A 15,525-nucleotide genomic window follows, 5' to 3' on the forward strand; every position below is an offset into this window, starting at 1 on the left:
ATAGTAAGTGTTTATTATTATTTAAAGCTACTATGTTTTGGGGTAACTTATTTTGCAGCAATAGCTAAAATGATACACCTGGGGTTTCAACATGGCGTCATCCATCTAGACATCCCTCCATCTGTTCTCCTCATTTGTGCACGCAGGGGCAAAGCCTGGACCACTTGGTGCTGACTGACCTCCACCCTAGCCTCTGCTCTACAACCAACACTCTTCCCTCCAGGCCTGGCATGCAGTTGGTGTTCCATAAAGAGCTGATGAGCAAACTAAATGAATGGCTAGAATGCATACAATGGGATATTATACAGGTGTTTAAAAGGATGTGGCAGCTCCAAGCTGCATTGACAGAGACCAAGAACCAAGTCAGACTTAGTATATTAAAAGGCAAAATGCAGAACAGAGTTGGAAGATTCATATTTCCCCATTTCAAAATTTACTACAAAGCTACAGTAACTAAGATAGCATGGTACTGGCATAAAAACAGGCACAGAGATCAGCAAAATAGTCCAGAAAAGATCAAGTTAGAATCCAGAACTAGACCTAGCTGGTTTGGCTCAGTGGCTGGAGCATCGGCCCATGGACTGAAGGGTTGTGAGTTTGATTCTGGTCAAGAGCACATGCCTCGGTTGCAGGCTCGATCCCCGGCCCTGGTCAGGGGACATGTGTGAGGCAACCAATCGATGTGTCTCTTTCACACTGATATTTCTCTCTCTCTATCTCTTCCCCTCCCTCCCTTCCACTCTCTCTAAAAAAATGAATGGAAAAAACATCCTCAGGTGAGGATTAACAACAACAACAGTAAAAAAATCCAGAACACTAAACCGGCACATTTACAGTCAACTGATTTCTACAAGGGTGCCAAGACAACTCAGAGGGGAACAAAATCATCTCAACAAGGGTTGCAGGGACACCTGGATCTCCACAGGCAGGGAATGAAGCTGGGCCCTGCCTCACACCATACACAACAATAACTCAAAGCACATTGTATGGAAACTAGACTTTTGGTGGTGAGCATGCTACATTGTGTACCACTACTGAATAAGTGTTGCACATCTGAAGCTTACATATTAAGTGATGTTACCTCAATTTAAAATGAATGTAAGAACTGAAACTATAAAACTCTCAGAAGAAAACAGAGGTACATCTTTATGACCTCAGGTTCAGCAGTGGTTTCTTAGATATGACAACTAAAGCATAGCAACCAGACAAAAAATAAGATAAAGGGGACTTCATCAAAATTAAAAACACTTGTGCATCAAAAGACACCATCAAGAAAGTAAAGAGACAACCCATAGAATGGGAGAAAATATTGCAAATCACATATCTGGTAAAGGACTTGTATCTAGAATATATAAAGAATGCTTACAATTCAATAATAATAATAAAAAACACACCCAATTGAAAAGCAAAGGTTCTGAACAGACATTTCTCCAAAGAGGATACACAAATGGCCAATGAGCCCATGAAAAGATGTTCAACATCATCAGTCATCAAGGGAATACAAATCAAAACCACAGGGAGATACTACCTCACACCTGCCAGAATGGCCAGAAAGAAAAAGATGGACAATAATTAGGTATAGTTAGGGCATGGAGAAATCAAAGCCCTCATGCACAGTTGGTGGAAATGTGCAATGTTATGGCCACTGCGGAAAACAGCCTGGTGGTTCCTCAAGACTAAACACAGAGTTTCCATGTGACCCAGCAGTTCTGCTCCTAGGCATCCACCCAAGAGAAATTAAAACATCTGTCCACACAGAAAGCTGTATATGCATGTTCACAGCAGCATATTCACAACAGCCAAAAGGTAGAAACAACCCACATGTCCATCAACTGGTGAGTAGATAAACACAATGTGGTCCATCCACATGCTAGAATATTATGCAGCCATGAAAAGGAATGAAGAACTAACACTTGCTACAAAGTGGATGAACATTAAAAACATGATGTTCAGTGAGAGAAGCCAGACACAAAAGGCCACACAGTGTGTGATTCCATTTATGTGAAATGTCCAGAACAGGCAAATTCAGAGAGACAAAGTGGGTCTAGTGGTTGTCAGGGGCTGGGGAGGGGGTGGCAAGTGACTATTATGACTGCTGATGAGGGCGGGGCTTCTTTTGGGGGTGCTTAATAAAATAAGCCAGTCATAAAAGGACAAATACTGTGTGATTCCACTCAGATGAGGTCCCTAGAAGAATCAGATTCATAAAGAAAGTAGAATGTTGGGAGCCAGGGGCTGGGGAGAGGGTGGGAAGTGATGCTAATAGGGATGGACTTCCTTTTGGGTGGATAAGAATGTTTTAAAATTACTGTGGTATCCTGCTTGAAAGCAGAACAGGTTTTTTTTTTTTGGTTTTTTTTTTTTAATTCATTTCTTTCTGTACATTCTCAAACACAGCTATGAGAAGTTGGCTGTCACTTTTGGTATTCTACCTGGAAATCTCTTTAGACAAATTCATCAGTTCATTAGGTATATTTTCTTTAAAAAATAAAATAAAATTGGCTGTGGTAATGGATGCACGACACTGTGAATATAGTAAAAACCAATGAATTGTACACCTTAGGTAAAATGTATAGTGTGTGAATGATATCTCAATAAAGCTATTACCCAAAAGTGTTTAGGAAAAAAGTCAAAAGGTAGAATAAAGTATATTTTATAAACACAATGGGAGGAGGTATGTGACCAGGGCACTTGCGCATGGCTGAGTGCCTCACAAGGGGACAGAGAAGCTGGCAACAGAGGTGCCTGGGGGTGGAGCCAGGCTTGCATTTTGTCATCAACATGAGACATTTTTCCAAAGGAAGGAAAAGAAAAATCACAAGAGAGTGCTGAATTCTAAGTGGGGGCAGCCCCCCAACACACACATACACATGCAAGGGCCCTGTGGTGACAGGACAGGATGCATTTTAGCTTTCAAGGACCAGCAAAGGGTTTGATATGGCTTGAGGGGAGGGTGCAGCTGGGGGCTGAATGGAGTAGGGGGTAGTCCCAGGGGCAAAGCCCAGACAGAAGCCCACCCTGCCCTTCCTCCCCGACAAGATCTGCCTGGACTCTTTCAGCCTCCTCTGCTCCTCACCCTCCCTTGACCTCCCTGCACAGAATGAATGCATTTCCAGAATGGTAAACAGGAAGCCTAGCAGAGGACGTGGGGGTGGGGGGAGGATAAATCCAGAACTCTGCAGGGCCCAAGCCACTTGCTACAGTTTTCCAATGCCCCAGTGTTCAAGAAAAACATAAAGAAGGTTCCAGAACCTTCACCTCTCAGGCCACAAACATGGCTGAACACCTGTCTGTGCCCAGCACAGGCCCTGCTGCCAAAGTCCAGGGCACCAGGCTCTGGGCAAAGCCAACCCAAGGGCAGCAGACAACCAGCACTATGCATGCATGGTCCCATGAGGCGATGGGAAGGGCTAAGTGGGGCAACCTTGGTTGGGGGAATTGGACGGGCTTTCTGGAGGAGCAGGCAGAGGACCGGAAGTGTGCAGAGTGGAAGAGGGATGAGGTGGGGGGGGCAGCTCATTCTCAAAGGATCCACAGGTGGAAGGCTCAGACAGTGGGGTCAAGGTCCACAGAGGACCTGTCAGCCAGGAAGGAAACTTGTCCTGTTATGGGTTCTTGGGTGACCTCACTGTCCCCAGGTCTCCAAGTGCTGTGTGATCCTGGACTGAAACCTAGAGAAGGAACAAACAGTTCCAGCTCAGGACAATTCTAGGTTAATGAAACTGTGAATACTGCGCCCATGCTAAATTTCCTACACTCGACCCCTGCACTGAGCCAAGAGAAGAGCTTTGCTTAGATGGCATACAGTTGATGCCCACTATTCGCAAATTCCATAGCTGCAAACTCACCTTCTGGCTAAAATTTATTTTAACTCCACATCAGTCCTCATGTGGCTCTCACGGTCATTCACAGACACATGCAGGGCAGTGAAAATTTTGAGTCACCCCCACATGTACCCAGCTGGGGTCAAATCAGGCAACACTCTGACTTTTTGTCTCAGCTCTTGTACTGTAGATATAAGCAACCTTTTCATGGTCTAGCAAGTGCCACTTCTTTTGCATTTTTGTGCTTTTTTTGGTGATTTGTTTAAAATGTCTCCCAAGTGTAAAGCTGAAGTGCTGTCTAGGGTTCCTAAGCACAAGAAGGCTGAGATGTGCCTTACAGAGAAGATGCGGTGCTTTAGAGCAGCTTGGTTCAGGCGTGGTTAAAGGGCTGGGAGCACGGTGCTAACGAAGCAACAATGTACATTAAATAAGGTGTCTTTAAATAGAAATACAGCCCCGGCCAGTTTTTCTCAGTGGTTAGAGTATTGGCCTGTGGACTGAAGGGCCCTGGGTTCGATTCCAGCCAAGGACACATACCTCAGTTGCAGGTTCAATTCCTGGCCCCTGTTGGGGAGCGTGTGGGAGGCAACCAATCGATGTCTCTCTCACATCAATGTTTCTCTCTCTCTTTCTCCCTCTCTCCCTTCCACTCTCTCTGAAAAAGCAGTGGAAAAAATATCCTCCGGTGAGGATTAAGTAAATAAATAGAAACACACAAAACACAAGGTTACTTATTGATCAGCTGAGAAAATGTGATGAACAGAGGCTTGCAGCAATCTAAACCCTCCACTTCCCCAGGAGCAGTGGTTCAGTGTTCGAGAACTCAGTACTAATGGCAACATTATAGAACAGAAGTACTGCAAACGAGAATCAACTACACTTATGTATTTAGGGACATAGGGGCATCATGTCTGCAATCAAGGACATCATGTCTGACTTTCCAATGGCCTGGCAAACACACACACACACACACACACACACACACACACAGCTCGGGAACCTCAGTGAAGGGTATTACAGGCGTTCACCTTCACATTCTTGCAACTTTTTCTTCAGGCTTTAAAGTTTACAAAATAAAATATTGAAAAAGAATAATATATGTGGAACAGGTAGGTAAAGGGAGAGAAAAAACTACTGGACTGACGATGGTCATTGCCTTCATAGAAATGGAGAGGGAGAGACAGCCATTCATGTTCTACTGCATGCAGATTTGGCTGTTGCTTTTTCCCAGTAAGCATGTTATTACTTGTAGTTTAAGACATACCTGCTGCATGAGACACAGGCAGACATATGTGACAGAATAGGAAGTCCAGAAATAGACCAGCCACATACAGAAGCTTGGTATATAATCAAGGTGGCATCTCAAATTGGTAAAGAAAGCAGATTATCCACAGAGTGGGGCTCAGATACATCTGAGCCACCTGGAAAAGCTTGAATCAACTAAAGCCTCATATGCCTTATGCCAGGATAAATTCCAAATATAGTAAGAATCTAACTGCTAAAAAAGTGAAGTTATAGAAGTACTAGAAGAATTTAAATATAACCACTGAACAGGGAAGACTTTTCCGTCAAAATGGGAAACCATAAAAGGAGAGGCTGGTAAATTTGACCACAGAAAAACAAAATTACCTGCCTGGCATTAATAAGCAGCATAGGAGAAGATGGGAAAAAACTACTTGCACTTGTATCACAAATTAAAAGAAAAAACTGTCATAATATATAAAGAGTGCCTACAAGTCAATAAAAGACTGGTAACTCAACTGAGTATGAGAAAGACATATACAGCTCCCAGAAGAGTTCTCAGATGTGTGTGATTAAAGAAAGGAGCAGGGGTGAGCAATAAAGAGGGATCTGTAAATGTGGAACCAAGACAGACGGGAACAGGACCCACAGAGCTGGCTTAAGCAAAGACAACAAAGAGACAGCCTCTGCGATAGCCCTGACTCCCTAGTGGGTGATGCTCCATTTTCCAGCTCTGACAAAAATACAGAATACTGTAGGGACAAGAGGGCAGGTGAGAGTCCCCCCACCAGTCCTGTCACCGTCCCTGTGTGACCTGGGTGGGCAAGTCACACAGCTTGCTTGTCTTTGCTGGAATATATATATATATACACATACATATATATTTATTTTAATATATCTTTATTGATTTCAGAGAGAGGAAAGGAGAAGGAGAGAGAGAGATAGAAACATCAATGCCTCCTGCACGCCCCTGACTGGGGATCAAGCCTGCAACCAGGGCATGTACTCTGACTGGGAATCGAACCCCGATCGTCTGGATCCTAGGTCGACACTCAACTCCTGAGCCACACCCGGCCAGGCTGGAATATATTTTTAATACAACAAAGATGACACAGTTAAAGGAAAAACAACATGAAAAGCTTTCACTTCTATTTACAAGATAAATCCAAATTGCAACTTTGCTGAGATGTCACTTTGCACCCATAAGATTGGCAAAGATGAGAGAAATGGACCAGACACAAGCTCTCACCCACTGCCGAAGGGAACTCAGAACAGTCTATCTGGTTTTGGGTTAATCACATAATTTTTTACTTTCTATATTTTATGATACTGACATCTCGGGGCCTCGCAAACCTGGGGGACTGTCTCTCCTGGAATTGGCCAACTCAGAGATCACAAACAACTCCCTGTGAATGTACCATTGATGTACAAACCAAGCAATCCACACACATCCCCACCTCATTTAACTCTCACACACAAGCCCATATTCCCCTTCCCCAATCACCCTAAGGCCATGTACTGGCTGCCTGCCCCTCCCATGCAGAGCCCACTGAAATTATTCAAACTAGCTAATCATAAGCTTATTCAGTGTACCTACCCTGATCTGTGGGCCTCACCACACCTGATTAAAACACATCCCAGGTCCTGGCTGGTGTGGCTCAGTTGGTTGGGCATCGTCCTGTGCACCGTAAGGTTGCTGGTTCAATTCCCGGTCAGGGCACATGCCCAGATTGTGGGCTCAATCCCCAATAGGGGCATGCAGGAGGCAGCCAACCAATGTTCTGCTGTCATATCAATGTTTCTCTCTCTCTGTCTCCCTTCCTCTCTTCGTCTCCCTTCCTCTCTCTCTCTAAATCAATTTTTAAAAATCTTAAATTAAAAAACAAAACAAAAACCACATCCCAGGTACATTTCAATATGGTAGCACCTTTCAAAATTAAACAGGCATGGAGGGAGCCTCCACCCCAGCAGTTCTGCCTCCAGGAATTCAGCCAACAGAGACGACCATGCAGGTGATGCTCTGCAGTATTATTAGAGCATGACACTGGTCACCACCAAATGTCATCATCTGTCAGGTAACATCAGAATATATCATCAAAGCTACAGCGCTTCTAAATGTGGCAGGAGGCCCTGTTAATGATACTGAAACCACAGCTGTGGACCAGGATTTGCATGTGCACCTCTGCCAGGTGAATAGGCATTCAGGGTGACAGCAGACTCAACACCTAGGTCTTTGGGTAATTACAATGAGCTCACTTCCCTGCTGACCTGCCAGGGACTCTTGGCATAAACAAGCCTCTGGGACAGGCCACTGAGTTGCAGGGATGTTTGTCACACAGTGGATCCTAAGCCATCCTTACTGATAGAGGCCCAGGGTCTCCCCTGACAGACACATGGCCAGGTCACACAGTCAGGACCAGGGCCAAATGGGCTCGCACTAAGCCAGCAGCCCAAGGGGCCCTAGAGGCAGCTCACCCAGACTTTAGGCTGACTACGCTGCTCCGCATGGCCACCCAACTGCCCTACCAGATGGGGGCACACAGAGCTGGTCCCAGGCCGCCTAGCCCAAGTCATGTGCCTCTGCTCCCCACTTACTAAGCATCTGCCACATGCTGAGCCTTGTTCTGAACATTTCCTGGGCACTGAGGCATCTAATCCTCACGTGAACCACAGAGGAAAGCAAGTCCTTTGCAATGAAGAAACTGAGGCACAGAACAGCTGAGTAACTTCCTTCTGTGGCTGCTGGGACCCCACTTCTTGGCTCTCCTTCCGTGTCTCTTATCTTCTCCATCTACACCTGCCCCCTTGGTCCCCTTACCTGTTCACATACTGTACCATCTCCTGCCAATAGTGCCTGATGCACCTCCAGCTAAGACGGCTCCCCAGTAGAGGACACATGAGGAAACGTGTGAGAGAAACATAACCCACAGAACACGACCAAACTCAAACTTCCCTAAAACCTTCAACAGTAACTCCATGCCTCCATCCAGGATAAAGACCATGATATGCATGCATGATGTATAGGTGACAGAGACAACTGTGACAAAATGTTGGGGTTCCTTTCTTTAATCAAAGACAGAGGCCAGGTCTCCAAAACTTTTCCTTTCCACTGGTTCAGGCATGTGGGGCCCCTTGGGTGGACCCCACTCCCTCTGGTGCGGCCTGATGGGGCAGGAGGTGCCGGGATGGGCAGGGCCCCACAGCTAATCCCCTTACTCAGTAATCCTCTACACAGGGGCAGTCCCACGGTTCAGGCTGGGAGTCCAGCTGGCAGCAGTGGGAAAATCTCCAGTGGGTCTCGACCTGCCTTGTCACACATGGTGACACTCGACTTGGTCAAGGTGACAGGATTTGGGAATGGAAGGCATGGGGGCCCAAGACCCCCTTGGAACCTGGGCCTCCCCATCTGTAAATAGCCAGTTCATACAGATGTAATTTAAAGAGTGCCACCAGAGGCTACAGGTCTCACCAATTTCTGTCTCCCTGAATCCTTGGGACCCCACTGCCCTCATCTTCAGAGGAAAAACCAATGTAGAAAGCAAGGACCTCTCCTCAGAGGCATACTGTCCAAGGTCAAGGCAGGGTCCACCCAGACCACCCTACTGCCTGGTCAGTAAGATTCCACATGCCTTGGGGGCCCCATGGGCAGCACCCCCTCCTCTCTGCTCCTCCCACAACAGTGCAAGCTCAGCCCCCTAGACCTGCTCCTTCCTGGGCCCTCCTCACCCCACCACCAACTCCAGGGCACATAGGTCAAAACCCTCCTGGGTTCCTCATCTCCCTCACCGCCCTCTACCCCCATCCAGCCCCCTCACACCCCACAGCCCCTTCCCCACCAAGCAACCAGAGCATGCTCTGCAAAACTGACTCAGTGCTCACTGCCCTGCTTCAACACTCCAGCACCAAGTGAACTCAGAACAAAACCAAGGCAGAGCCAGGGTCTCCGGGGCCCCATGTGGCTGGCCCTGCCTATCTCAGCCCCTGTCCCACACATTCACTTAGCTTCTGTGGCTCAAAGGAATCATACTCATTTTGGCTTCAGGGCCCCTTTGCAAGTTCCCTCTGCCTGAAAGCTCCACCCTCAGCTGATGTTTCTCACTCAAGCCACCTTTTCTCCTGACCACCTAGAGCAGGCCCTGGTCACTCAAATTCCCACTACATGTTTCATTTCCCTCTGTACACTCACCACTATCCAGCATGGTTTTACTCAGGGGTCAGCAAACATCTCCCACAAAGGGCCAGATAGTGAACATTTGCCACACTGCAGGCTAGAAGGTCTCTGTCTCGAAATTCAACTCTGCCATTGTAGCATGAAAGGTGCATGGCCAACGTGTGAGTGAATGGGCATGGCTGTGTGCTAATAAAACTTTATTGACAAAACACAGCAATGGACAGGATTTGTCCAGGGGGGCCACAGACTGTGGTCCCTGGTCTTATCTGTTTACCCTCCCACCAATCTGAGAGGCCAGAGGGCAGCGAGGGAATCCCACTGGTCACTGATGTGAGTGGCCTAGGCACCTAGATCCCTACATGGCTCACAGTAGGTGTCGGATAAATGTTCAATAAGCATTGTTCAAGGGCTAAGAGGCAACTGCACATCCTCACATACTCTGAGTCCCACAGCAGACTCCAGCTTGTGCCAGGCTCTCCAAGCAGCAGTCTATGATGTGCAGTTCCCTTTGACTTGCGTGTGGACCTGAGGAGGGAAAACCCCAGCGCTCACATGGAGTCGACTACATGCCAGGCACCCTTCTAAGAGCTTTGCACATCAATTCACTCAGTCAAGCCCTATAAGAAAGGTATAGTCATCACACCCATTTCACAGATGGAGACACTGAGGCGTCTGGTAAAGGTGGTCCAGTCCTCAAGGCCTTTCCATGGAACAGACCAAGGCTGCCAGTCCAAAAGGCTTATGTTGCATTCCTAGAAAGTGGCCAGGGTGGAATTCAAACTGGGAGCTTTCTGTCTCCTAAGGTCACAGCTTACTCACAATAAGGGGACAAGGGGCACTACAATCCCTGGTTACCATTCACCCACAGCTACAGAGAAGGCCTCCAGTGATGATGCCTGCCCCACCCCAGGCACACTGACCCCTCATTGTTCTTCAAGCACATCAGGACTTTGCTTGAATTGTGCTGTCTTCTTACCCTTCTCTCAGGCCTCCCTCAAATAGCAGGGGAAGCCTCACTGAGGAGGAGTTATTTCAGCAAAAGGTTGAGCAAACCAAGGAAGCAAATGACAGATATGGAGGACGAGCTTTCTAGGCAGAAGGCATAGCCTATGCAAAGGCCCTGGGGCAGGACTATGCCTGGAGTGTTAAGAGAAACTGTGAGCTCTATGTGGCTAGAGCAGAGTGAATGAAGGTGGCAGAGGCAGGAAGTGAGGGTGGGGAGGGGACAGGGGCATTTTGTGCAGGGTCTTGTGAACGACGGGCAGGATCTGAGCTTTTACCTGGAGGAAGTTGGGAGTCCTGAGGGTTGTAGGCAGAAAAGGGACGGGACCTGACTCAGTTGTTAATGGGAGCCTTCTGGGGTTAGCTGTAGGGAGCATGTGAAAGGACGAAGAACCAGGCCAGTGATGGATGATGGGGCTGGACCAGGTGGAAGCAGAGGAGGGGGAGAAGTGTGCAGATTCTGGGTCCATTTTGAAGGCAAAGCTACATAATTTGCCACCAGATTAGATATGGGAGGGGTTGGGAGGTCTGGGAAGAAGTCCACTGCTCTGAGATATCACAGGAACAGGAAGAACAGGAGGGAAATGGCTCTGAAACAGCAGACCACAGCTCAGCCCAAAGCCCACAGGCAGCTAAGAAGCCCCACAGCTGGCCCTGTGAATGTGTCCAAGCCCCAGGAACCAGGCGCCCCATACAACCCCCAAAAGCCAATGGAGAACCCCCTCAAGCCTTCTCTGGACCAGGACTTGGCAGCACAGGTGTTTAAAGTAACCAGATTCTAAACACCGAGATATGTTTCACCTCCCATCAGATTGGTCAAAATGATGGAGGCTGATAACATCTGGAGCTGGCAACGCTATGGGGAGACAGAGAGTCTCTCTTGGCCCCTTCCACACCTTCCTGGAAAGCAATCAGGTATCTGATAGTCATTTTTCAATCTGCTAGACCCTGACCCAGCCATTCCAAGATGGGACTCCAATTTTGAGGAACGGAAGCACCCATGTTCAAAGACAGGCCATTTACTGCTTCTAACATCAAAAGGCAACTCCACAAACAACCTGAATGTCCCTTAACAGGAGGCTGGTATCAGTAACGGTTGGTGCCTACAGCAGTTGTCACTAACATTCATCAAGCACTCTCACCCCATTTTATAGATGGGGACACTGAGGGCTAGGAGAGGTTGAGGCATTTGTTCTTCAGTGGAACCAGGCAGTATAACTCTGGGATTTCCACCCTCTTAACCACAACATAGTATTCTTTCTCTCTGAAAAAAATAATGGATACCAACATAGAGAAAAAGATCCACACTATTACAGACAAAAAGGAAGCAAGTTACAGAACAATAGGTATAGTACAGTGGCTTCCCACCAGGGTGATTATCTCCAGGGGACACTGGGCCATGTCTAGGGCATCTGTAGTTGTCACAACTGGGAGAAGGAGCTCCTGGCATTGGGTGGGTGGGGGCCAGGGATGCTGCTCAACACCCTCCAGTGCCCAGGACAGCCTCTCCAAAACAAAAAAGTTTCTGGCCCAAAAAGTCAATAGTGCCAAGGAAAGAGACCCTGGTGTAGCATGAACCACCATGGTGAAGAACATGCACACCTGTTTATGTGTTTATGTATTTGTACAGCAGTAGGAAAAGGGTGGGCAGCTCTTACACAAACTTCACAGAACTTAGGTCAGGAGAAGTGGGTTTGGACGGGGAGAGGCAGCTCTTTAAAGAGAGTAAAATAAGTGATTAGCTGGGGGAGACAGATTTCTGTGGATTTTGCTGACGGGCAGGGAGGGCCAGCCCGTATTTGCCAGGTCCCAACGCTCAGACCCAGCCATAGCCAGGGGGCTGGGCCTTTATCTGTCCCTAATCAGTTCACCCAACCCCTGAGAAGATAAAAGTTTGCTCTGTAGCTTTCCAGTGGTCACTGATTCTGGGGCTATTTTGTCTCTGACCAGCTGGCCAGAGGGCTGATAGCAGAGGTCAGGGTGCTGAGAAAGGTGATGCTACCCAGGCAAGGATACTGGCTGAAAAGGCGAGGCGACTGAATGGTCAGAAGGAAACAGGTCATCTACCAGGCAGTTCCAGATGGCAGTGGGAAAAGAAGCAGTGGGAGTCTTCCAAAGCCCAGGATGCTCACTCTGGCTCTCTCTTCAGACACTTCTCCCAACTCCCAGGCAGCACAGCATCTCCCTGCCTGCCAAGAAAGCTTTTGGAGGCCCAGGGGAGAAGGGGGATGGATGCCCATGTGGGTATCTACAGGACTCCGCCCATGAAGGCTACTTGGGAGGAGCAAAGGGTTCTTTGGATCAGGAAACTTCCTATTTGGGAGCTTGTGACCTCAGGGAAGGAACCACAGTGGCTCACATCTGTACTCCACGCCAGGGAAAGGGGGCCTGGAGCTGGCCCGGCTAGGCGAGGCTACCTCATTCTCTACACCTGCTTTGCTGTAGAGTGAGGAAAGCAAGTCAAGAACAGGGGCACCAGGGAGCAGTGGCCCTCCATGGCTATAGCAGACCCCCAGTGTCCAGAGAGAAGGCATAAAGGGCCTACTCTTCCTGTCTGCTTAGAGAGCCCCAGCACTGAGGGTGCCTCGAGATGTCATGCCCTTAGCCACCCCTTGTGACAGGGAGGTAAAGTGAGGTCCAGAAAGGGAAGAAATGGCCAGTGCACCAGAATGGGGTGAGTCCGTTGACTTTCACTGACAGAACAGATAGTCAGGAGACTGACCCAGATGGCCACAAAGACCCTCCCTCCTCCACCTCAGCTGCCCCTGGCCTTTCAGGGCAATAAGATGTGCCCATAGGGCTGAATGCTTGTGAGGGGAAAGGGTGAGGCCAGGAAGCTGATACCAGCAAGGTGTGTGGTCCAGAAAGTGGGTCCAGACAGGGGGGCACATCTGGTACAGTATCACCTCCTCATGCCCCACCTTGGAGACAGGGCCCCCTCATTGGAACAGGGGTGCTTCATCATTCCACACACGCAAAGCAGCCCCCCTCCCAACAAAACTGGAAAGAGGTCGTCCCTGAGCGCCCTGAGCAGGAGACGGAACACTCGCCCACCACGGGTCTAAGAGGGGTCTCACCGGCCCAGAGACGAGGACCGGTCTTCCCCGCATGCTTCTAAAGCAAGATGCTCCACCCACAGCCTCTCAGAACGGGGCCCTGCACCCACTCCCGCCCCCAGACGGGCGCCCCCCCAAGGGACCCCCGGAATAGGCGGCACCACTCCCAGCCCCCAGGAGGGGGTTCCATCTTCCCCCGGGCCCCGGGAGGCGAGTCCCCCGGCCGGGTCGTGGGGCGTTCCATGCCCCCCCCGCGATCACCCCTGAGTGGAACGTTCCGGTCTCCCAGCAGCGGGGCTCGGCGCCCCTCCGGCACTCGGACTCGTCCAGTGGGCCCCGGCGGGGGCAGCAGGCGGGTCCACTCCGGGTGCATTGAAGGGACGCGAGGTCCGGAACCGTTACCTGCCGCTGCGCCGCTCTCCGAGGCCCAGGTCGCCTCCGAGGTCACGGTCCCTCCCTCGGCGCTCTCCCCCTCATCCGGCACTTCTAGCTCCATGGCCGCGCGCGCGGACCCGGTAGCGAGCCGGCGGCCGGAGGTTACGACCCGAGCTGTGGCCGCCGCCGCCGCCGCCGAACAACAACCGCCGCCGGCTGGAGGATGGAAAGGGGAGCCGAGTCCAAGGAGCAGGGGGAGGGCCGGGGCGGGGCCAGGCGCTGCGCCATCGCGCACCGCGCGCGCAGCCAATCAGGACTCGGGGGCGGGACCTGAGCGCGTCCCGGGCCCGGGAGCGCCTCGAGCGTCGCCGTGCGCCCAGGGTGTGGAAGGGCAGCGCCATGCCAGTCGCTTAGCGTTGCAATGGTATTAATATTACAGATGAAATATAAACAATATTTATGATTAAGTTACTTATCATCATATTATAAGTAACACATTATTGTGTTAACTATTTTAATATAAGTACTAATTACAATCTGATAAAGTTTAATTTTCATTATGCACAATATAAAGTTATATGTATTATGATAGACATAATGTTATTAATAAAATTTATATATTATGTAATTAATATTAATATACTATGTAAAAATATTATGTATAATGTTACTTATAGTACATAATAATATTATTAAATGCTAGCCTCAGTGCGAAAGCCTTTGTATGCAATGTCTCCACTAAGTTAGGGACCTGTTTTTTACTATTAATATATTCCCGGTACCTAACACAGAACCTTTTACCTAGAAACAATAAATATTTGACAATATTGATCAAGCAGATGAAAACTATTATCATCCCCATTTTACACATGAGAAAACAGGAGCTCAGAGAATTACACTAAGAACTGTGCTACGAATCAGTGTATTTATGTATAAAGAATAATTGTTTTACTGTTGTTATTAAAGTATAGTGGTGAACTTATTAATGATATGGCTAGGTGGTTATTAATTGTGAGGGCATGATTTGGGGAGTAAAAAATGCACTGTCAGTTTTCTTCATAACTAATTATTTCTGCTGTAGGGGAGGGGTGGGGGGCCCAGGCACCCTGATAGTGAGAGATGGAGCTGGGATGTTTTCACCCAGGCCTGCCTGACTCAGAGACATGGTCCCTCATCATTGTCTGTGGTGCTGGGGAGTCATCACCCTGGAGTTTGGTAGAGATGCAGAATCTCCTGCCCCACCCCAGACCTCCTGCATCAGAAACTCCTGGGGTGGGACCCCACGGTCTAGGTTTCAATGAGTCCCCTAAAGCAATTAGCGTGCCTTAGAGAATTTGAGAAGCACTGGTTCAGACAATTGGAGAAGGGCTGGGGGTTGGATCAGTGATAAGTATCATGAAATGAAAAAAATAAAACAAAAAATTCAGCCCCAGCTGGTTTGGCTCTGTGGTTAGAGTATCAGCTGAAGGACTGAAGGGTCCTTCGTTCGATCACAATCGATGTGTCTCTCTCCCTTCCACTCTCTGGAAAGCAATGGAAAATATATCCTCGGGACAGGATTAAAAAATTTTTTTTCAAGGTTGATTCTGAACCTCTTCTGGTGGGAAGTCAAACTAAAATGGAAAAATCAAGAAGTGGCCAAATAGGCATTATTTAGAGAGAGGGAAGTGAATGTCAGCATAATTTAGCTTAAAAGAAGCTAAGAGGACAGAGCCTCTGGGAAGGGAGAAATTGTGGGGTGACAATGTCACTCTGCTAATTTTAACAAACCTGAAATAGAATTTGACTAAAGTGCATGTGTGTAGCCCGGCCAGCGTTGTTCAGTGATTGAGCGTTGACCTATGAACCAGGAGGT

The 15,525-nt window shown here is 48.5% G+C and overlaps 1 protein-coding gene across 1 annotated transcript in view; it reads right to left on the bottom strand.

Moving 5' to 3' along the window:
• The window catches only part of PIP5K1C (phosphatidylinositol-4-phosphate 5-kinase type 1 gamma), a 55,435-nt gene extending 41,519 nt beyond the window's left edge, over positions 1–13,916 (bottom strand). The window contains exon 1 of the mRNA XM_087816644.1: positions 13,698–13,916. Coding sequence (XP_087672770.1) covers positions 13,698–13,791 — 94 coding nt within the window. The 5' untranslated portion in view covers positions 13,792–13,916. The remainder of the gene's footprint in view (positions 1–13,697) is intronic.
• Between the last annotated feature and the right edge of the window lie 1,609 nt (positions 13,917–15,525).

Source organism: Miniopterus natalensis, chromosome 4 (genome assembly GCF_054644295.1).
Source record: "Miniopterus natalensis isolate mMinNat1 chromosome 4, mMinNat1.hap1, whole genome shotgun sequence".
Taxonomy (NCBI): Eukaryota; Metazoa; Chordata; class Mammalia; order Chiroptera; family Miniopteridae; genus Miniopterus; species Miniopterus natalensis.